The sequence below is a fragment of the Amblyomma mixtum genome, chromosome 8, assembly GCF_055824585.1.
Source record: "Amblyomma mixtum isolate Tamu chromosome 8, ASM5582458v1, whole genome shotgun sequence".
Classification (NCBI taxonomy): Eukaryota; Metazoa; Arthropoda; class Arachnida; order Ixodida; family Ixodidae; genus Amblyomma; species Amblyomma mixtum.
The window spans coordinates 142,606,518-142,630,352 of record NC_143019.1 but is presented as its reverse complement, the minus strand read 5'-3'; the positions used below and the strand labels follow the sequence as shown (position 1 = coordinate 142,630,352).

Sequence of the window (23,835 nt, the reverse complement as noted above, 5' to 3'; positions counted from 1 at the left end):
CGTCCGAAGATGGACGCTTCTGCTCGCCGGAGTGGCCACCGGTCATTCGCTGGAGTCGTATCTCACCTGGCACCACGTCGATGCTTTTGGCAGGTGAACACTGGCTTCCTTTACCGCCCAAGGCGCAATGCATAGCGGCGCCGCTGGCGCGAAGCTTCTCTCGGACCGGCGCACTTGCAAGCGGAGTCGTTCGCCAACGTCGCGGATCTCACTCAAAGAATGGCCCAGCCAGATGGCAGGTCACCGCATCCAGCTTCTGTTCGGGACGCAAGCTGTGGTGACTCGTCTCTGGGCGCGGACCGACGCACTCTGGGCGAGTGACCGAAACCGCCCAATTATCGACAGCCACTACCCGCTGCTCATCTACTCCGGCCGTCGACGACGTGGGCAGAAATGAGAAGGGCGCGGACCCCGTAGCGCAGAACGCTTTGCGCATAAAAGGTCGGTGGCAAAAAGGAGGGACTGTAGCAATATATTTAACGACCAAGGCAAGCGCGCAGGGGCGGAAACCGGGCGCAGAGAAGCGAAGGGCGCGGACACCGGCAGCGGTGCGGGTAGGCCACAGTGTACAAGAGCTCCCACCGCTGCAAACGCTGCGGAAACCAGTAATCCGAAACCTACGCCGCTAAAATTAAGCGCACAGCGAAAAAGAGCACGAAGAAAGGTGGGTAACTCCGTGACCACTTCACGGTCACCGTTCAGTGTTGCCAAACCGCGGACTGCATGACGGGCCTCTGGCATTGCGTCATTACCTCAGTGTAGAACCAGCGAGATTTTGGCGCTTGTTCTTTAAGTGTGACGCAGAGCGGGCCCCTTGACATGCTCTCCTGTGCATGCCGTGAAATGAAGGGAACTCACTGGGGCGTGATGTGCGCAGCATAAACAGTGGCCTTTAACGCTGTTGGCTGATACGCTTGGGTGGCTCGATCTAATTAGAAGGAAATAAATGCCCTGTGGCAGAAGGCACACTGTTATGTAGAATACGCGAAAATGGGGCTTTTGCAATTCCGGTTTATGCGAGTCTGTCACCGCTGTCTTTGTGGCTCCTCAGTTAACAGCCAGCAAGCGGATCTAGATATCTTAAGGACTAATCCCCTGCTTAATTTGCGGTTGTATTTATTTACTTATTGGTACATTCTGTCATTCCCATATAGTATTATAACAGGAAGGGCATAAGTTGAACGATCTTAATAAAGTAAGCACAATAAAGCAAGCTAGCATAGTAAAAAAAAATATACACAGCGTTGTGAGAGTAAGATGCTTAACAAAGAACTCAAGAAGAGAAGCAAAAGGATATAAATTTTCAAATACACGGAGAAACGGTTGAAAGGAAGCACTTAACTGTAAACAGGCGCAGTAAGCCAATGATTCAATATTCTGAAAGTATAGGTAAATATAGACGGAAATAGAACAGCGGAACATATAATAATACGCATACAATGAGCCCCATATGCGGCTGCCTCGAAGGCGGGTACATATTCCAAAATACTTCAAGACACAGCTGCATTTATTTTGTATGCAACTGGCTTTCGACGAGGGCTACGAATGAGGAGCAGCTGGTGATGGTTGGGTCAAGGGTGTTCCATTCGCTTATAGTTGGTTGGAAAAATGAGCGTTAAAAGCATTCGGTCCATAAAGTGTACTCTAATGTATGGGAATGCTTATGATGGGATGTATGGGAATGCTACCTCACTCTTATCCTGGATTGAAGCGTATCTTGCGGAAAGGAAACAGTGCGTGGTTATCGACGGTGTCAGCTCGGAAAGTGTGGGTGTAACTTCAGGTTTTCCGCAGGGGTCGGTTTTGGGCCCTCTTCCTTTTCTCATTTTTATAAGTGACCTCACTAGTAACATTTCAGGTATAATCAGACTTTATGCTGATGACTGTTGTATCTACCGCAACATTTCTTCTGAAGCAGATGCAATTTCACTACAGCATGACCTCAACTCTGTATTCTCTTGGTGCAACAACTGGAATATGGCGTTAAATATCTCCAAATGTAATCTGGTCCGGTTTACAAACAAGAAACAATTCTTCCAAACAGAATATTTCCTTGGTAGCACTGAATTATCCACAGTTTCAACTTATAAGTACTTGGGAGTCTTTTTTTCTACTGACCTATCATGGAATACACACGTAAATTACATATCTACTAAAGCCAGCCGCACATTAAACTTTCTCAGACGTAACTTTAAGGACGCTCCCCTTACGCTGAAGGAGACATTATACATGTCTACTGTACGTCCGATACTTGAGTATGCTTGCGCGGTTTGGGACCCGCATACAAAAGTGAATATTGAGGAGCTGGAGCGCGTCCAGAAACGGGCTGCTAGGTTTGTGTCTGCCGATTACAATTTCCAAAAAAGTTCTTCTGGTTTGCGCGAGAAGTTGGGATGGCCGTTACTTGAAAACAGGCGCAAATATTGGAGACTCTCTTTCTTTTATAATGTGCTTGATAATAAAACTGGAATTCCAAAAGAGAAATACATTAATGAACCCAGCTACATTTCCGCCCGCACTGACCACCCACTTAAGGTGCGCGAGTACAATAGCCGTATAAACGTATTCAAATTTAGTTTTTTCCCACGAACAGTGCATGACTGGAACTGTCTCCCTTCTCGGGTCGCTACCGCTCCTCCTACATCATTTCTGGCGATTTGCAAAGCCACCTGTCAATATAAGTGCAATAATTCTTGTCCGAGGGCATCATGTTGCTTTTTTTTGAAATTTTTACAAAGTTGATTATTCCTAAAGCTTTATTCTTTAAGCAGTGCTGTATTTTAAAATGTATCTTTGTGTGTGTGTGTGTGTGTGTGTGTGTGTGTGTGTGTGTGTGTGTGTGTGTGTGTGTGTGTGTGTGTGCGCGTGTGTGTGTGTGTGTGTGTGTGTGTGTGTTTAGGGTATGTTTGCCTTTCTACAATGGTTTTCTGTATTTTCTCTGTAGACCGCATCATTTGCCTAATTTATTGTGTACTAGATGTTTGTTCTTATTTATGATGTTCCCCCCCCCTACAATAATGCCCCAGTGAGGACGGTGTAGGTACTGTGTATAAATAAATAAATAAATAAATAAATAAATAAATAAATAAATAAATAAATAAATAAATAAATAAATAAATAAATAAATAAATAAATAAATAAATAAATAAATAAATAAATAAATAAATAAATAAATAAATAAATAAATAAATAAAATATAAATGACGCATAGGCCTGGTATCTGTAAAGGATAGATATTTAGAGGCGTCAATATGCAGCCGATTATTAAGTGGTGAATCTAAGACGTGCTACTCTGGCATTCTTTGGCAAGGTAAGCATACCGGATTTATGGAGTTGGTTTATTGATTTATTGGTTATTTATTCGTTATATATTTATTAATTAGTACTTCAGCGACCCTCGTAGGTGGAAAATGTGAAATAGAAAGAACGAACTGCTGCTGTTATATTTTATGCATAGGTGACGTCAAAATACCCTAAAGCATATAATTTTCCTGCTACAGTTGCCGGTTTTGTGGCCAGGCAGACGACGACCTGCTGGGGACTCGCGGATATGCTCGGAAAAGTTTAATTCAACTTTGTTTTTGAACGTGCCATTCATTTATTTCTAAATATACACTAGTCGTTGTTCCCTGGAAGATTCTCCTTCAGTGGCAACAATTAAGAGACACCAGGGCCGAGTGTGAATGACGACACATTTGCAAAGTATGCATGCCAACACAAGCTAAGATGTGCAATTCCGGAAGCGAAGTTCATTTGTTGCACATCTTAGCTTGTGTTGGCTTGCATCAAGGTGCATGAATGGATTGCACATCCTAGCTTGCGTTGGCTTGCAGGGATCTGGGTGCATGAATGAGCTCTGCGTTGTTTTCTATTTTGGTGCTAAATGTATTTATACGAAGAGCGGGCCAAATAAATGTCAGTTGTTAATTCAGCGCTGTGTTGTCCGTGTCCTCCTTTCCTCTGATCTCTTCTTTGGCCTTCGGCCTTGCACTGTTTCAATCATACCATGCATAACCAACTCGCCCATCAGTTCGTGCTTTAAAAAGTGTCTATCCTTAACTTAGAACGTAGTTGACTTGGAAGGGTAATTTTCATTCCGAAGCCGGGAATTAACAGAAATGAACGAATTTTTTTTTTTTTTTGCAAAGGAAAGATTTGCGATAAATATTTATAACTCAGCATGTATACACTGCAACGCTGGATTTTTAATCCTAGAACGGTACTCGCTACGTTCAGGTAGAGTGTTATTTACTGCATTGTGTGTCTGCTCGAATAGATTGGCGTAGAGAATTTCAGATTGGAACTAGAGCGATGTTGTGGCGGCGATGATTACTGCTAACCATTTCGTTAATCTTCTCCGCCCTTTTTCGCTGCCTACATGATCGCTCGGACAATGGCTGTTACTTCCTCTTCAGGCATCCTAACAAACGTAGTAGAACGGCAGACTGGGCGAGCTGGTGTTCCATGGTGACAAGTACATTGAAAGAGCGCTGTTGTTTAGCGCTGCTTGAATGTACTTGTCACGGTCAAACGTAGTAGCCACAGAAGGCGCTAAAATAAGTTATAACGCAATGTCGCACTCTCATTTTTGCGCAGCCATCAAGTTCCATCCCAAGCACTTAACGCCGTGAGAGTCGACCGAGTCCGAAAACGGTGTGCTCTTCCCTAGCTTAACTTTTACATTTCCTGCACACGAAATATACCACTTGCGATAAATATTGTTGTCGCAGGAAAAGGCGCTACGTCACTGTCAGGTCAATCAGCACAGATCCATGCTGTGTTATGACTATTCCTGTGTTGTTCTCTCCTTTTTTGTTCGCCTTTTTGGCTGGTTTTTCTTCTTTGACTATTTAAAAAGCGAGGAAACGGTGTCCTCGGGATAGTAACTGCGAAAAGAGCAACGCTTTTTGCAGTACCCTTTTCCGCCGCTAGCTTGAATAGAGAATCTGCACAGTTCACCTGTTTTCCCAATAGCCGTTAGTGGCGGCGGGAAATAACGAGCACCGACCAATCGTTAAACACAAACAAAAACAAAAAGGGACGTTTCGGCTCCGCTACGGGAGCCTCGTCACAATGAAAGGGAAAGTGAAGTGAGGGTTCATTTTAAATGCTTCATGATGTGACGTAAGCAGCGGGTGTAGAAGAGCGTGTTGTGGGTCTAGTTGGTTCTGCATAGTATATAAGTGAAATGCGCAACAACTTAGACAGGACACAGAAAGAAACACATACAACAGTTCACGAGTGCAACTACCAACTGTTTAAAGGGGCGAAACAACAACGGCATATATATGCTGTTGTTGTTATATGCGCTCGTGAACTGTCGTATGTGTTTCTTTCTGTGTCCTGTCTAAGTTGTAGCGGGTGTAGATCGGCGGTAGATTTCCTTCGTTACGATTTAGCGTCTGTGACGACTGTGACCAGCCATACAGTTCACGAGAGAGGATGAGGTCGAATGGAAAGTTGGGCGAGTTGCTATACGTTCATTTTGGGTGGAAAAAACAGCGCGAAAGGGACGGAAGACAAAGATGAAGGAAACCACACGGACGAGCGCTGACACATACTGCGTACAACGTGGCGATGTACGCTGGGGGGGAGGTCGACGGCCAGCTACCATTCCTTGACGCGCTGGTAGAACGCGAAAAATCTGGACTTAGCTTCACTGTCTTCAGAAAGGACACGCACACAGGCAGGTACCTCAACTTCAGTTCAGTGCACCCGATTTGTCATAAGAAGTCCGTGATTGCTTCTCTTGTTCGCCTGGCAGAAAAAGTCTGCTCAACCCCGAAGCAGCGAGAGGCTGATTTGGGGACTACATCACGTGACTGTTGTCCTCGGGCTATCCCAGTTCGTTTATTCGGACCATTGAAAATCGCTTGGCGCCTCCAGCAACGGAACCACCCCGGCGACACGAAAGAAGAAAAAGGGTCGCAATACCCTATGTACTCTGCATAAGCGAGAGCCTGTCCCGCATATTCCGGTCCTGTCATGTCGACATCGCGCACGTTCCTACGCGCAAGCCTAGACACGCGGTAGTGAAAGTGAATGATAAGCTGGAAAAAGACAACTTCCCTGGCGTTGTGTACAGGATCCTTGCGCTGGCTGTGACCAAGCGTACATAGATGAAACGGGTGACTTCCGCAAACGATTGCAGCAGCACAACAATGATGTCAACAAGCGGCACGTGGCGAAAAGCGGACTAGCAGAACATGCTGTTTCCATGGGTCATGCCATCCACTGGGATAGCGCGAGGATAATTGGAAAAGAAAAGAACAAGACGACAGGGCTTTCCCTGGAATCCATTCATATCGAAACCACGTCACAGACGCTAAACCGTAATGAAGGAAATCTACCCCCTATCTACACCCGCTGCTTACGTCACACCAAGAAGCATTTAAAATAAACCCTCACTTCATTCTCCCTTTCACTGTGAACAAAGCTCCCGTAGCGGAGCCGAAACGTCTCTTCTTGTTTTTGTTTGTGTTTAACGATTGGTCGGCGCTTGTTATTTCCGGCCTTCAATTTTCCCGACCAGGTGGGTTTCCGTCGAACCCTGGATTTCAGCCCTTAGTGGTGCAACCATGCGACTTACCAAAGTGACGAAAAAAAAACACCTTCAAGCATATGGAATGACTGCACCAGGCAGAAGCAGCGGCAGCAAATTCAAAAATGGGTACCACCATACGCTGAGCTCTCTTAGATGGTAAGTAAGGAGGCATACTTTCTTTTTTTCTGCACAGAGTTGTATTGTAGCATTGTGTAAATTTATTTATATATTTTTCCATACTCCCTGTCCTATTACAAATCCAAGCAGAAGAAATACAGAAGTACATATTAAAGATCCAAGGAACAAGTAAATTAAAAAACTAAAAAAGAAAGCATGCAGAATGACAACCTTCTAGCTATTTTGCTCTGGTGATTCGGATCTGCGGGCGCTACCTACACAGAGTAGACGTATGCCCTTACCACTTTCAGCATCTCGCTATGAATGTTAAACTGCTGGTCCTTTCCGACAGTGTTTATCATTACTTGGACTTTCAGCATAATAATTCCTAGAGCCGCGGCATAGTTCTGCCTTCTAAATCATTTATCATGTTTTGCTGTTAATCACCTTAGTGACTTAATAAAAGAATGTCATGAGCGGATCGTAGTTTACGGGAGTGTTCTGAATGCACTATTGTCCCTGTTTCAAATCCAGCACTTTCAATATCTAGTGTAAACAGCAGGTGAATAGTGTAATGCAGTGACGACTGCAATCCGAAGAGCAGGAAGACGACGAAAATGGCTTCTAAACAAAACGCTGCTTTTGGGCTGACATGCGCCCACAAAGAACTGAATGAGTCGGCGGCGGCGTACCAACAAGCGTGTTCGGTGGTCATCGAACCGAATGCCCGCCGCTCTCTGCATTGCTCTCTTTAAAGCTGATAGCGAACTTTCGAGATAAAGCTTGGAAAGTTACAAGAACATTCTGGAACAACGTAAAACCGGCTCCGCCTGGGTGCCATCAATCGTGATAAATCCAGGCACGTCTTACATCACAAAACAAAGGAGCGTGCCGGCAGCTTTGAAGAATGAACAAACAAACATTACAAAGATTCGTGGCATTACTCCCCTCTGAAAGAAACATCGGCCCGATGCTTTAAAACATAAGGCGACTACAAATAAATAAGAACTGATCGTGGAAAAATTATACACTGAGTGTGGAAACTCAGCGTCCTTTAGCGCGCATAATATAGGTTTAGACAACTTCTAGTCGTACGCGGCGTCTCTGGTATGCATTCATTTGACCAGGGACGACTTCATAGTCCAGTTCATCTAGCCGAGGAAGAACCTTGTACGGGTCGAAGAGCGGCGCAAAAGCTTTTCACTCACTCCACGGTTGCGAATGCGAGTGCAAGCCCAGACTCGGTCTCCTGGCTTGAAGTCGAAGATAGTCCTAACTGTATTAGCGATTACCTTAGTGAATACCTTACGGGCAACGGACAATAAGCTGATGGATTTGTAATTTTTCAAAACCTTGAAATCTTCATTTTTCTGAATAAAGATGATATTAGCGCTATTTCAACCTTCTAGTGCGCTCGAGAGCATAAGGCATTGCGTATGCATTGTTGCTAGTTTTTCTGGCGTAATATCCCGACTGTTTTTCAACAAATCTGCTGTTACCTGACCCTCAACAGCTGCCTTCCCCCTTTTCATTGCTTCTAAGTCTTCCTTTACTTCCTCCTTCATTACTGGCGGGATGTCCCATTGCTGTGAACGGAAAAAAACCAGTCACACAAGACGACGGACAAGAAGAGTGTACACACCACAACGACTTGTGGTGTACACACCACAAGTCGTTGTGGTGTGTACACTCTTCTTGTCCGTCGTCTTGTGTGACTGGTTATTTTCCGTTTACAATGTACCAACTGGCCCGCATTTCAACCCTTCTCCATTGCTGTGCTCTACTGCCTCTCTTATTGCCTCTTTACTGTCTCGGCTACTTTGACGTCTTATTCGTACTGCTACGGGCATTGCCCTCTTACCAGCACTGCTAAGCATTGACGGTTGCGTGCTTTTCGCATGGTCAGGCAACGGCAACGATGGTTTTACGCCCTCCAACGGAATACTGTGCCGGCGCTGGGGCTGCTCCTGATTAGCATCTGTGAAGAAATTGCTTCAGCTCCCAATATATCGAGTATGAATATCCAGGGCCCACAACGACCAGATAACGTCAGCAGATTGCTTATAGGCTTTCGCAAGGATATCCCGGCCTCGCCGGTTGATGTCCCGCCTCACAGCGACAATGAATACGTGTGCGCTGTCACAGTTATTGCCGGACAACAGTACACTCTGATTGGAGTATATCTTGAGCCAGGCACGCCATTTGATGCTTTGAGACTTGAAAATTTGATATCAAAGACGCCCTCTCCGCATATTATTTGCGGAGACTTCAAGGCTCATAATGAAATTTGGGGCAGCTCATATACATGTGCCCGAGGTCCCAAGCTTGCAAAACTTCTCTCCAAGCATTCAGTTCAGCCATTAAATGACGGCAGCATCACCTACCTCCGAGGCCCGACGACTACCAGCAGCATCGACGTAACATTTGTCACAAGTTCATTCGCCCACAACTTTGGCTGGTGCACTGATTTGGAGACACGCGGAAGCGACCATTACCCAATCCTCATATCGGCTTTCCATGCGCTGAGGAACCCAAAGAAATTCCTTATAAAATCTACAGACTGGGACGCATACAAGGACGCTGTAAGCAAAGGAGTTACGGCGGCAACTCGAAATGAGGAATTAGCATCGACAATGGCGTATTGCCTGAGAGCGAGTACACAAACTACAGCTAAAAATGATAACCTACCTTCAAATGATGACACATTCCAAAGGCTTTGCGCTATACACAGGCGAGCTGAAAGGAAAGTTCTGCGCACAAAAAGCCTCGATGACCTACGTGCATGCCGACGGGCACAACGTCACATTCGACGCTACATGGATAAACTGAGTCGGCAAAAGTGGCGTGACTTTTGTTCTACGCTGGATGTGCGCCAACCAGTAACCAACATTTGGCGGATAGTTAGAGGTATGCGCACGCCACTTCAACAACTCCACCCCTTCGCTGCACTCTCCCTTCACGAACAAAAATCTATAAAAGAATTCTCAGAAGAATACTGCAGGCTACTGTCGACAGGGTCAGGGCATTCGACACTCTCCGCCATGGGCGTCCGGAGGGGGGGGGGCAAGGGGGGGGCGGTTGCACCCCCCTGGAAAATCACTCACTCGAACCGGGAGTGATGGCCGCACACCAGGGGCGGTGGTGCGCTCAGTCAAAAGGGTAAAAGCAGCCCCGCATGGTCACATCTGCGAAATGCCGCGTCCGGGCGTGCGTCGTTCCGCCGTTTTCAAACCACGCCATCGTTAGCTCTACTGAAGGGCGACCTGTTCCAGACATACAGCGGCACCGGCGAGCATGTGTTTCGAGCCGCCTTGAGATGGGTGTCTGTTTCTTTGATCTCTAGAGAGATAGCGACACGGAGGCAGACAGTGCACGGGGCATCTTGTTTTCGCCTATGTCGTTACGCCGGTCACCGATGAATTCTTAAGGAGGGAAGGACAAATCAGCCGTGTCCACCCCCGCTTTGTCGGGCTGCTCAGGGGCAAGCGGGCGATGAGTTGGCGCCGCCGCCGCTCGCTGTCTCCTCCGATCCACGTGTAGCGCAGTTCGGTAGAAGCGCCGCTTTCAGAATCTCCGGCAAAGGGGATTAGCTGCTTTTGTTCACGGCGACGCAGTCTCCCGAGGCGCCCCCACACCAGCGTTCTTTGCGTCTTCTGTGAAAACCAGCGCCTTTGGTCAACGCAGCCCGATGGCGCCTGCCTGGCTCGCCTGTCACCTCTGGCTGGGCCTCAAATCACAACAGCGCCCATGTGCTGTGCGTGTCAGTGCATGGTAAAGAGACCCAGGTGGTCGACATTACCCGGAACTCTGTACTACTCCATCCCTCATAGCCTGAGTCGTTTTGGGGCTCTGAACCCCATAAAAACACAAAAACAAATTTTCCGACCGGAGTGGCGAGTGTCCCTTCCCCTCGGAAGTTGCGCGGCGTTCCTTTCACCCCCAAAGTGCGCATTCGGGGATACTGCGGCAAGTAAGCCCTCGCACGTGTGCGCGCCTCTGTGTTTGTGCTTGGGTGTTTTTAGTGGCCGGTTGTCAGCGAAGCTGAGAACAACCAAGACAGCGGACGAGAAAATGACGAGCGGCGAGCAGTGTGTGTGGGGTTGCTCGACTGTGCGGATGCGCAAGCAAGATGGAGCGAGGTGTATGAAGCTGCGAGCGTGCATTTATCTTGTAAATAAGTTTTCGTTGTATATATAGTCATCTTTTGTTTTCAACGTACGTGTTCAACAGTTTTTCCAATCAATGTGTATGATGAGTGTGCACCGAGAGCGTGTAATGAAGCACATAAGTGAATTTATCACACGTGTAATTACGCAATTCGCCCAGAAAAATCCGAGGCGCCTACAGTTGCTGTTCAAGGAAGACTGACTGAGTGACTGTAGTTGCGTGTTTGCGAACATATTGTGCTGTGTGCTGGTCATCAATCCGGGTGAGTCGAGAACCCGTATGCAGGAAGACTGAGCACTCTTCTCCACGAAGTGATATAGCATCTTTTTGCATTTTTTATTAATTTTAGTTGTTTCTTCGTTGATAAACTCCAATGTACCTCTCCTAGCCGCGCTTTAATTTGCTGTTTGTAATTTTTCTTTCATGTGTGCATTTTGTTTAATTTTTATTTATATATAAATAAATAAATTTACTCCGCAAATAGCGCCTTTTTGCTACGAACATACCCCCCCCCCCCCCCGGGGCACCAACGGGGCCCCCCCCTGCAAAAAATTCTGCGGACGCCCTTGCTCTTCGCAGATGGTCAAACAGGCATCCCAAAGGCGGCAGTGCCAGCGTTAGACCTGCCTTTCACAATGGAAGAACTATCTACAGCTATCGCGGAGACAAACAGACACACGTCTCCGGGTCATGATGAGGTGACCTATGACGCTATTGCTAAGCTACCCCACACCTCCCGTCTTCGACTCCTGGAGTATTACAATTCTTCCTGGATGGCTGGTGAGGTCCCGACGGAATGGAAGCTGGCAAAAATTGTGCCCGTTTTGAAGCCCTGTAAGCAGCCAACAAGCTACGCTTCATTCCGGCCCATTGCCCTACTGAGCTGCGTAGGTAAGCTCATGGAGCGCATGATCTCCAAGCGCATAATTTGGTTCCTAGAAAGCCGAAATGAGTTCCCCCAAGAAATGAACGGCTTCCGTCAAAACAGGTCGGCGACTGACAATATCATTGCCCTCGCCTCATCACTTGAGGAGTACCTTCATGCTGGGTACATCCCGACAGCAGTTTTACTAGACATCAAGGCCGCCTTTGACTCTGTCTTTCACCATGCAATTCTCGCAGCCTTTGGCAGCCTTGGCCTTGGAGGAAGGCTATACAAGTGGATTGGGCATTATTTAAAAGAACGGCAAATTTTTATGACCACTCCAGACGGTCCAACACGCTTTCACGCAGTGGAGAGGGGCGTACCACAGGGAGCGGTGCTCAGCCCTCTCTTGTTCAATATTGTCCTTATTCACATAACAAGAAACTTTCCGCGAGGGGTCCGCATAACAATTTATGCTGATGATATCTGCATCTGGACCGCATCACGTTCGCGCTATATTACCCAGCAACGTCTTCAGAGAGCGCTATTGCACGTCTCGATGTACCTGGCTTCCAGAGGTCTTCGTCTATCGCCAGAAAAGAGTGTTGCAATGGCGTTTACAAGAAAAACGATGACCCGATATCCGCTGCTCCTAGGCGGACGATCGCTGCCATATGTACGATCTCAGCGATTCCTGGGTGTTGTAATCGACTACAATCTGTCATGGTCACCTCAGATAAAAAAAACTCCGCCAGAGGATTACTGCAGCATCGCAAGTGTTCAGGTTCATGGCGGGAACAAGGTGGGGTAGCAACTGCCGATCAATGCTTCTGCTTGAAAAAGCCTACGTTGAAGGAACCTTGCGCTACTGTCTACCAGTGCTTCAAAGATTATCTACATCAAGCAATAAGACTCTCAATGCCGCACGGAACAACTGCCTGCGAATATGTCTTGGCCTCCCAAAAGGTTCCTCTGCGTCAGGAACAGTAGCGGAGGCAGGATGTCTCCCACTAGAGGTGATTGCCGCCCAGGAAACTATGCGTACCCATCTCCGCCATGCCCTGCAAGGGAAGAAGCACTTCCTACACCGCGTCCATCTAACTCACAGCAACTCTGGCTTTGGCCATGCAGTACAGCTCCTGCCCCTTCCTACTATTAATCAGCCACAGAAGCTACTACCTCTGGCCTTTCCTCCATGGACACTCTCTCCTCTAAAGGTGAAGAAGTCTGTTCCAGGTGTGAATGCAAAGAGCCGCATGCCACAGGCAGCGCTTCTGCAAACTACTCTCGCCTACTTAACGGAGGAATATACGCAGCACATCCATATCTTCACCGATGGTTCAACTACTAAAGAAACCTCTTCTTGTGGCCTTTATGTGCCCTCAACAGACCATGCCCTTTCTTATCGGCTGCAGCGGAGGACATGCTCTACGACAGCTGAGCTTCACGGCATTAAGGAAGCTGTTTCTTACATCCTGCGCCGAACCGCCGGCCGTTGGGTTATCTTCACCGATTCAAAAGCATCTCTGCAGATCCTGGCCAACCTGCTGAAGAAAACGAATCACCAGCCAGTTTCCCTCGACATCGGGTATATACATCATTTAGCTATTGCCGCAGGCCACTGCATAACATTTCAATGGGTACCTGCTCACTGGGGCATTCTGGCTAATGAAAAAGCAGATGAAGCGGCCCGTAAGGGCCATCAACATCGGAGATACATTCGAACTTTTTTCACGAAATCGGATGCGTCCCAAATGGCTAAAAGTTTTGCTTACGAAGAAACGTATCGGCTTTGGAGTTTGCCGACACATCAGTACCAATTTCTTCACTCAATCGACCCACATCTTAGATCAAGACTCTCACCCAGAATTCCTCGACAACTGGAAACACTTTATCACCGACTTCGTCTGAATTCTGCATATACAAACCGCTTGCGATACCGTTTTGGACAAACGAACAGTCCGCATTGTGACAATTGTGCCTCGATAGAAACTGTGGAACATATCCTACTTGTGTGCCCTGCGTATGCTAACGAGCGTGCGTACTATGAACATTGCATGCAGAAGCTATGCACAGTGCCCCTAACAATGGACAAAGTTTTAGGTCCCTTAGCCTGCTTCAGGCAACAGAGACTTGCAATGAACTTTCTTTTTACATATTTAAAAGACATTGGACATCTAGATAAGCTCTAAATTCACTTGCATGTTACCTTCATGCATTCTTCATGCAGTGAACTTCGTCAGCCCATTTGTCGGACTATGCGCTCCATCATTCCATAGGTTACATCAATACTCGCCATTGCATCCTTAGTACCCATTTCATGGCCGCATTTTATCTTCGTTTTTTTTTTCTTTTACCTCTTCCACGCGGCTCTCCTTCTGTCTTTTTCTCCCAAATTCCCCTTCCTACGCAGAGTAGCATGCCAGCGATTTTTAAACGCCGGCTAAATTCTCTGCATTTCATTAAAGAGTCTCTCTCTCTCTCTCTCTCCAGGGCCCACTTCAGGCGGCAGAATGTAACAATGAAGATAAGAAAAAGTGATTCATGAATGCCGCTCAGTGAAGGCATCCCAGTTTTCGTCGAAAGCAAGCAGGCCTAAGGACTGTTTGGGCTGTGTTTTGAGGCGCCTTTTACGTACCCAGTACTGCTAATACCGGGTGTTTTTTTAGAAGGTCCAAAATTTAAAAAAAAGGTAAATTGCTTTAGATTTATTTTAGCACTGGGGCTATACTGGACGCTACGGCTGGCGCCAGGCAAGAGTAAAACAGCTTTAATTAGTTTGCTGATGAACTAAATATGTTAATAAACTTTTCTAATTTTTATTTTAGGGGGTATGCTGTATTCGCAGAATTGGAGATCGTCCTCCAAACAGTCCAACTCAGAAAAAAACAATTTTAATTAAAAATTCTTCACGCACGTTACGAGGCGCAAAAAAGTCACTCTGGTAGGCATCTTCACACCGTAACTCAGCGGCGGTGAGCGCCTCTGACGTAGTTCGCTCCGCCCTGCGCTTTGCGTCACACAGTTGACGTCACCGGAAGCCCGGACGGGAGGCCTGAGCTATCGCTGCTTGTTTCGCTTCACACCGCGGCCTCACGGAATGCCGCGTTGGAACAACAACACACTAACACAAAGCCCAGGGCGGAGCGAACTACGTCACAGGCGCTCACAGACGCTCTGTTACAATGTGAAGCTGCCTAGCAGGGTGACTTTTTCTCGCTTCGTAATGCGCGCAAAACTTTTTTCATGTAATCTTTTTTTCTTGCGGGACTGTTCGGAAGACGATTTCCAATTCTGCTAATACAACATATTCCCTAACATAGATATTAGAAAAGTTAATTAACGTATTCAGTTAATCAGCGAACTAATTAAAGTAGTTTGCCTCTTCCCTGGCGTCCGCCGTATAGCCCCAGTGTTAAAATAAATCTAAAGAAATTTACCTGTCTTTAAAAGTTTTGGACCTTCAAAAAAAAAAAACACCCGTTATATTTTTCCAGGGTGGAAATTTGGGCAAGTCGGTATTGATCCATAACGTAAGAGTAGCGCAAAACCAGGACGGCGGACACAAGGGGAGAGAACACACACCAACAACACAGGCGCTGTGTTGCGCCTGTGTTGTTGGTGTGTGTTCTCTCCCCTTGTGTCCGTCGTCCTGGTTTTGCGCTACTCTTACGTTATTGACCCGTTATATTGAAGGTTTCAAGAGCTCTCCGCTTCTCTTCTCCGAAAGTAAGGACATGCACAGATGCTAAAGGAGCTCCGCTACCTGGCATAAAAGCACACCTCTCGAGCTCTATTTTGGACAAGCACCGTCAATGCGTGCATATTCGGGACAAAATTTCTTGCAGTTGTGAATACTGCGCAATAACCGTTTCTAGGTCGCTTAGTTCGCACGTTATGCTCTTCGGAAGTGTCACATACACCATTGATACTTGTATCTTTCTTGGGTCGTCCGGGAACAGCATCTCCCAACCTAGGTTGGATTCGTTTCGTCCGCAATAGCTATGGGTTAGATCTATTTTAGTTGGCAGGGACTTCAACGGCGCTCACACTTCGTGGAGCTACCCTTTACTCGTATATTCCTCTCGGGGTGCTCGCGTTCATGGCACCTTTCTACATCATTGATTTCAACTACTGAATCGACCGCAAACTTCAACGCGCCAACGGGGTGGTTCGGGCTCACCTCATATGTTTTGGTAGTTAGGCCCCGGCAACCTTCGTTGGACTGTTCAACCAGATACTTGGGGCAGTGACCACAGCCTTAATTTAATCTCCATCACATCTTCGCGTTTTCAGAATATAGGCCGCAGCAGCGTGCAAGTCCGCACGCGAAAATAATCGGTTGTCTAAAGTGAACCCATCTACTGTTCTGTCTACCCTCTCGGCTCTTTTGTCGACTCGCACACTTTCACTACTGTAAATGAGGATGATCCGAACCCGGACGTGCACCTTTTTAATCTCAGGGCTCTTCGTCGCCGGGCGGATCATTGTGCTTCTCGTAATCCCGATGAGCCTTCAGCTCTTCCAGCTCTTCATCGGGCTCTACTGCAAGTTCGCTGCGCTACTCAAAGCGACTTAGCAGACAACGCTGTGCTGCATGGTGTGCCCGCCTCTCCTCTAAACAGGGTAATCGACATCTTTGGCGTGTATTTCACGCCATGGAACACATTTCTTAAGTAGCTGATTACACCGAAAGCATTCGCTTGGCTCTGAGTGTGGATGAAGCTTCGTTTGCACAACAGGCAGCCCGTCAGTTTTACCCACTCCATGACTGCGTTCCTACCCCTTCTCCCATAGTATCGATTTCTTAGCCCCTGATGAGGTTATTGCGGATTTTACCATGACAAATTGTTGGCCTCCATAGACCGCCTCAAAACAAGCGCTGCTCCCGGACACTACGGTGTGCCTAACTCGCTGTTTCGCAGTTTCGAAAGACCTGCTCTACACTCCCTCCTTGATACATTCAATGAGGTGTGGCATTCTGTAGTCATTCCTGCAGAGTGGAGACATTATCTCGTTGTACTAACACCCAAATCATCAACATGCAACGGACGACGGTCTTGCTGTTTTGGCTGCGAACGTACTCAACAATTCTCCCCATAGTCATCTTGTTCGTACGGTGATCACTACTGGCATCACAAAGGTATATGACAACGTCCTTCACTCTGCAATTATTGGCATCCTTCAAGATTTCGGCCTCCGCACCGGTCTCTCCTCTCAATTCACTCATTTTTAACAAACATAGCCTTCAGTGTACGAGTCCGTAGGAAATATTTTGGTCACTTTACCTTGAACCGTAGTGTAGCAGGGCTCATTCCTCGTCCTCACATTATTTAACGTAACTTTTATACCTCTTGCCAGAGACCTAGAGAAAATTCTTTCTTTATGCATCCTTGCGTATGCAGACGACTTAGCCTTGTGATCCAGATGCGTCAGTGCAACAGTCGGCGTCCAGCAAGCGCTGGTTACCTTAACATCACGCCTAACCCCTTTAGGTCTGACCCTATCGTATAATAAATCATGTTTCATTCGCACTGGAAGCACACGTGGTTTACGGTAAGCAACCCCTTTTACCTTTACGGTGGACAATTCTCAAATTCCTCATGTACATTTGGGACTGTGACTGCGCGGCTAAATGCGACCCGTAAATGGCCTCACATTACTCTCGGTCTGATTCGACGCATAGCTATGCGCTCTAGCGGAGCGCGTTTTGATACTGCCCGTCAGCTGGTGCGCTCCGTTTTCCAGCCGCTGATAGTGTACCAGGCCAAATTTGAACGCCCCACCAGTCGACATTGGGACTCCCTTGAATCAATCAATCAGGAGGCCATGCGCGCGATAACTTATCTTCCTCAAGGTGAAAAACGTAGCGCAAAGAGACGAGGACACAGAAAGACGGACAACACACGGCGCTTCTGTGTCCTCGTCTCTTTGCGCTACGTTTTTCACCTTGCAGTTATGAACCAACAAGCCCAAGCATATACCCTTATCTTCCTCGTATAACACCCGTACCCATTCTGCAAGAGTAGGTTCAACTTAAAACATTAAGTGAAATAATGGACCAGCGTGAGCCAAACAGAGCACGCAAGATGTCGCTTGAGCTTCATCGTTTACAGACTCTTCCTCCATGGTCATACTGTCTACTCACAGACAATCGCTCCTCTGCTTCGGCGCCGATATCAGCCGCGTATCTACCTTCAGGGTGCATAATATACACCGATGCATCGCATACAGCAGTGCAGGGAGTTACCGCAGTTTACAGTCCCTCTGATCTTTATCTTAACTCCCGCGCTACATATAGCGCTGATACTTGCACCCCCATTGCCTTGGAGCTTCAAGCGACACACAATGCAAATGCTTCCCTGCCACTCGTACCTTCTTTCAATATTGTTCTTAATTACACTGACTCCCTTGCCGCCTTTTAGCAGCTTAAGGCTGTCCGGCGCACATTCCAAATTACGCAATCCGTTCAACAACTTTGCACAAAATACCCCTGTCCTGTGCGTATACACTGCATTCGCGGCCATGCTCACGACCAGCATAATGTTCATGTGGATTTAATGACACACCTTGACACATCAGACATCCCGCCACCTTCCCCTCTTCTCCCAGATCCGTTGCTGTGCCATGTTTCCGAAAAACACGCTTTGCGACAGCGAGCACGCGCTCTAATTCCTGCGTGTTCGTACTCTCTTCTCCGTAGTCTCACTCGGGAAGAGGAGGTGTCTGTGCGCCGGATTCGGACAAGAGCGGCTCTCACTCCCTCTGTGCGTCATCGGTGGCGTGACAAATGTCTAGAAGTGACTGACAAGTCTCCGCCTTGTGGTGCTGCGCCAGAAATATGTGACGAAAAACACTTGCTGTGGACTTGCCCGGCTACAGCCAATGCGAGACGACGCTTTCTAAGGAAGGTAGGCCTGCGATGGGACGTTGCAGGCGCTTATCGCAAGAGGACACATGATAATCGCTTTATCGAGAAGTTTTGCCGCTTTTTAAGCTAGGCTTGTTTATACTCCTTGTTCTAACTTTCTCTCAATTTCTCATTATGCCTAATGACAGTTATTTTTGTTTCAACGTAGCTGCAGTGCTAGGACCAAGTTCGAGGGGCTGCATGGCAAGCTGCAGGTGCAGCAACGTACGCCAGTTCGACAGCGGGGACATGCAGCCATTGATTTGAAATTCACTCAGGCCAATGGCGTACTCGAGCCGCAGCAAACCACCGGGCAGTGCTGAGTGCACGGTGCTCTGTCCACTGGTGCAGCGTGGCGAAGCAGCAGGCACAGGCTAAGTGCCCTGCGGTGTGCCGTGCGAGTTGTGGCAGCGGTGCCGAGGCGTCTACTGACCTGCACTCTTACCCTGGTTCTCTTTCTTCTTGCGCGACGACCAAATGGCCAGCGTGTCCATAGTCATGGCGATCATGCTGAGGCACCGGGCAACCGCCGCCGCGCTGCTTCGTCGCGCAACGAAACAAATAGTTGCATCATGTGGATTAAAAGCAGAATCGAGGCAACCGGAGTTGCGCAGAATAAACGAATCACAAAGTACCTGTCACGGCAGTTTCAACTTTGGGCTTCACTGTGACATGTCACATATCCTTATTGACCATAACTGCCTAAGAAGTGTCAAACACAAAAAACTTGCTGCTTTCTTAACATCTTTAAACGAGAAAATAGCATTCGGATGTTCACCCACCGCCAAACATCCCGAAGGATCCCTCAAAGAGTGGAAGTAGTTCCATCTCAAAAATTGATTAGGGTGCATAAGGGTACTTAGTGGGTATATTAACGTATATTTTTATTAAATACTGGGTGAAATAATGAGGATTAGTGGTAAATATTGAGTATGTGATGTTGAAATTAGAGGCGGAAAAATTTGAAGAGTGGATCACGTTGACATAATGCCATATGGTATTAAAATTAAATATTATCCAACAGTATCGTCCTCATATTTTTAAATTTAGCGGTGATAAAGATGTAAAGAACCCCTTGACCAATCAGGCGATTTCGTTACGAAGAAATCCGGTGTTTTTTGCAAGAGGACAAACTGAATGCTACCGCATTATTAATAACAACGATCGGCTGCATGAAAGGGAAACCGAAAAAGACCACCTCGGAGTGCATGCAGTGACGGTCGCAATTCAATATTGGGGACAAAAGTTTTCAGGACGCGTGGGACGCAACTGGAGCAGACACCTCATCTTTAGGCGGTGGTCCAAGCCCACATTTGTGGGGTGACAATGACACTCGCTCGTTGTAATGTTTGGGTGGGAAATAAAGCACTTAAGTGAAGATAGGGCACTTGTATGCCTAGATAACATTTAGTCCACCCTACTGAATTTTTCCGCAATAGTAGCTTTAACCAAATATTTAGGGGAATCCCCCAAGGTGGAGTAGATTTGTAATAAGGGAGTAATTACTCATTGACGTCCACCCGAGCGCAGCCTTACGGCCACAAAGGAAAGCGATACAGCTTTCTCAGAAACTCCGCAGTTAAAGAAAAATTCGTCCTGGTCCAGGGTTTGAACCCGGAACCACCGCTTCACCGGAGCAGTCACTCTACCAATTGAGCTAACCGGGACGGCAAGTTCATGATAGGGCGAGAGCGAATTGATCAATAACTCGAAGTGGGAACAGTGTTGACCAAATGTTTTAGGGGAATCCCCCAAGGTGGAGTAGATTTGAAATAAGGGAGTTAATTACTCATTGACGTCCACCCAAGCGCAGCTATGCGGCTACAAAGGAAAGCTTTCTCAGAAACTTCGTAGTGAAAGAAAAATTCGTCCTGGTCCGGGGTTCGAACCCGGGACCACCACTTGACCGAAGCACTCACTCTACCTAAGGAGCTAACCGGGACGTCAAGCTCGAATCGACTAGCTCCACAACGCATTTTACTGGAATTTCCTATTCCCCATTAGCATGTCTGTAGTTACGGGATACTCGCGAGCTGTTTGGCACCTTTGCATTACTTGTATGTCTTTGTTTACTTCTTCGCTCGTTGCCGGAGTGATGCCAAATTCCTCCATGTCATTGCTTCCATCATTGGAATGGTGCCCTGACTATTTAAATGGCATAGTTAAAGTGACGAGGAATAACGCACAGATATTATTGTTTTACGGCAACAGTAATTTAATCGTATAATTGCTTATTTCGTAGGTATGTTATCTATAACATTGTCTTCATTTTTAGTTCCTACATATCATTTTTTTCAAAGCCTAATTTCCGATGACCGCTCTTAGACTACCACCGTTCGTTACAGCATACTCGATACTCTCACGACTTTGCATCCATTTGTCTGTTATCTTTTATGTATCGATTATCTTGAAAAGTTGTATTCTACCTGTTGCGGTATAAGCTACATGTTATAAGCTGTTATAAGCTACACGGTATAAGCTATATGTTATCAAAAAACGGCTTTGCCGTTTTTTGATAACATCTTTCGCTTCCTGACTGAGGCTGTCAGTAACCAATCAAACTACATGCTCACTCCCCTCTCCCCCTAGCAATGTATAGAAAGCATTTTTGTGTTTCGGTTCACGCCATATTGGTTTCCAATTTAATCAATGAAATTCAATAGAACCGTGGGGTTACTCATATTTGTTCAATAATAATGGAGTACTATAAGTAGTGCCTGAAGAGAAATACTTTGGAAATTGAGTGACACATATTGCCTCTTTAACCTATAACAATATATTTGATTTATTTTGAACACACATTCTTGCACGCGGATACACCTCAGTGTTATGCGAAACGCTTTGCCACTGGGACGCCGAGGACAAAGCTGATGGTTAGTGCTGAACGGAGGACGTTTGAGCAACACGTATATTAAACATTCTCTTCAAAACGTTAAAATACTGTTGCAGTGCGAAACAATTATCCCCAGAGAAACAAAAGTCTATTTTAAGCATGTACTTCAAGGAATGAATACGTTTTTCCCCCCTGCTTTGGTAATAAATATGCACTTCAAGTAATAGAAATTTGGAGTTGAAACTGTTTAATCGATCCAACCAGAAATGGTGTTGTAGTACATAGCTCCGAAATTCTTTTAGTTATTTTCGCCAAGTGACAACTCACCAACGGGACTTGTTTATACGCATGTCATAGACGGTACATTAGCATGAGCAGAAAGTTTTAACCAGGGGAACGTGCCGTATCGTCTGTTTGCGCCATGTTATGATGTTTTCTTCATATCTTCGCTGTTAACTGCTGCTTTCACAAGGTTGAGAGATGCTGCTGTTCTTCTATTTGGTCAAGCTACTAAGGAAACGTTATGAAACTCTCAAGTGGAATCTGCGCCTACATAGTTCCTGTCCTGCACATTTTGTGAAGCCTTACCATGGCGCCTATGCGTCACAAAACAATATTTCTGTTTAAAACTTACGTAAGGTTGACCAAATGTTTTAGGCGAATCCCCCAAGGTGGAGTAGATTTGTAATAAGGGAGTAATTACTCACTGACGTCCACCCGAGCGCAGCCATACGGCTACAAAGGAAAGCTACACAACTTTCTCAGAAACTTCGTAGTTAAAGAAAAATTCGTCCTGGTCCGGGGATCGAACCCATGACCACCGCTTCACCGGAGCAGTCGCTCTCCCAATTGAGCTAACCAGGACGGCAAGCTTATGGTAAGGCGAGAGCGAATTGATCAATATCTCGAAGTGGGACTAGTGGTGACCAAATGTTTTAGGGGAATCCCCCAAGGTGGAGTAGATTAAAGGTGGAGTAAGGTAAAGAGATTTTGCATGCACTGATGTTTTTCTTTTAATAGTGGAGCGGGAAATGGACTTCCATACGTGACGAATTATGTTTCTTATGTGTTTTTAATAGATATTCATCAGAGCGACAATGTAACCATAATTATATAATGCCACCATAAAAAATGAACGGGCGATTTTCGCTGACCTCAAGAAAACCTAAAATCTTCAACTGCATTTCTGTTGTATATCGTTAAAAGAACAGTAGCTACCACTGGGTCATTTAAAAGAAATTGTCAAAACAAGAGCAACACATATTTTTGTAAAGTCGTACTTTCAACTTTTATTGCGCCCTATGTAATCATATTTCTCGCATTACCATTAATCACATGAACACGGGTGGCGCGTTAGCATCAGCTAATGACGGTATGTGTGGGACAAAAAAAATTGCCGACGATTACGTTACTTCCTAAAGCGCAATTTAAGCGCAGCTCATCAGCTGTTCCAGCTTTTCGATAGATTGAGGCAAAGAATTCGAGCATGACATGTACGAGGTCTGTTTGAAAAGTATCCGACCTTTCGCCGAAGAAAAAAAACTGGCATAACTGGAGCGTTGGAAACCTATCACCTTCAAAGTAGTCTTCTTGGGACTGCACACACTTCTACCAGCGGTGCTGCCATTGTTGGAAGGATTGCGAAAAGGCCCATTTCAGAATGGAGTTAAGCCCTGCTGTCGTTGCAGCCATAATGTCCTCTCTTGTCTGAAATCGCACTCCTTTCAATGGCCTCTTGATATTGGGAAACAGCCAGAAGTCTCAGGGGGCCATATCAGGAGAGAAAAGAGTTTGTTGAACTACAGGAGTCTGGTTTTTCGCTAAAAAAGTCTGAATAAAGTGCGAGGAATGTGCAGGAGCATTGTCGTGATGGATGCGCCACTTTCCTGTTGACCCCAACTCCGGTCTCTTACGCCGCACAGCACCACGTAGGCTACGGAGGACATCCGTGTAGTACTCTTTGATCACTGTTTGACCCTGTGCGGTGCGTAGTCGTGGTGTGCCACACAGCGGGAGTCAAAGAAAGCAGTCAGCATCACTTTGACGTTGCTGCGCATTTGGCAAGCCTTCTTTGGTTTTGATGACGTGGAATGCTTCCACTGTGACGACTGGGATTTGGTTTCCGGGTCGTACCCGTACACCCAAGACTCGTCACCAGTGATCATGGTGTTGATGAAGTAGGGGTCACTGTTTGTGGAATCCAGCATGTCCTGTGAGACTTCAACACGAACCTGCGTTTTCTCCACCGTGAGCAGCTTCGGCACGAATTTCGCCGAAACTCTCTCCATGGGCAAATCTTCGGTGATAATGGAATGTACGGAAAAATTTCTGATGTCCACCTCTTCCGCAATTTCTCGCATAGTCACACGACGGTCCCTCACCGCCACAGCGTTCACTTC

The 23,835-nt window shown here is 46.5% G+C and overlaps 1 protein-coding gene across 6 annotated transcripts in view; it reads right to left on the bottom strand.

Moving 5' to 3' along the window:
- Positions 1 to 23,835, bottom strand: part of LOC149334672 (calsenilin-like) — a 461,575-nt gene that overhangs the window by 96,839 nt on the left and 340,901 nt on the right. The window contains exon 2 of one of the 6 annotated variants that reach the window (XM_089555280.1): positions 19,049 to 19,143. The exons of 3 other annotated variants lie outside the window; for them this stretch is intronic. In XM_089555280.1, the coding sequence (XP_089411406.1) occupies positions 19,049 to 19,112 (64 nt within the window). In that variant the 5' untranslated portion in view covers positions 19,113 to 19,143. Of the gene's footprint in view, positions 1 to 66; positions 343 to 19,048; positions 19,144 to 23,835 lie in introns of those variants that run through there. 2 more of the 6 variants (XM_089555279.1, XM_089555278.1) reach the window with 2 other exon arrangements.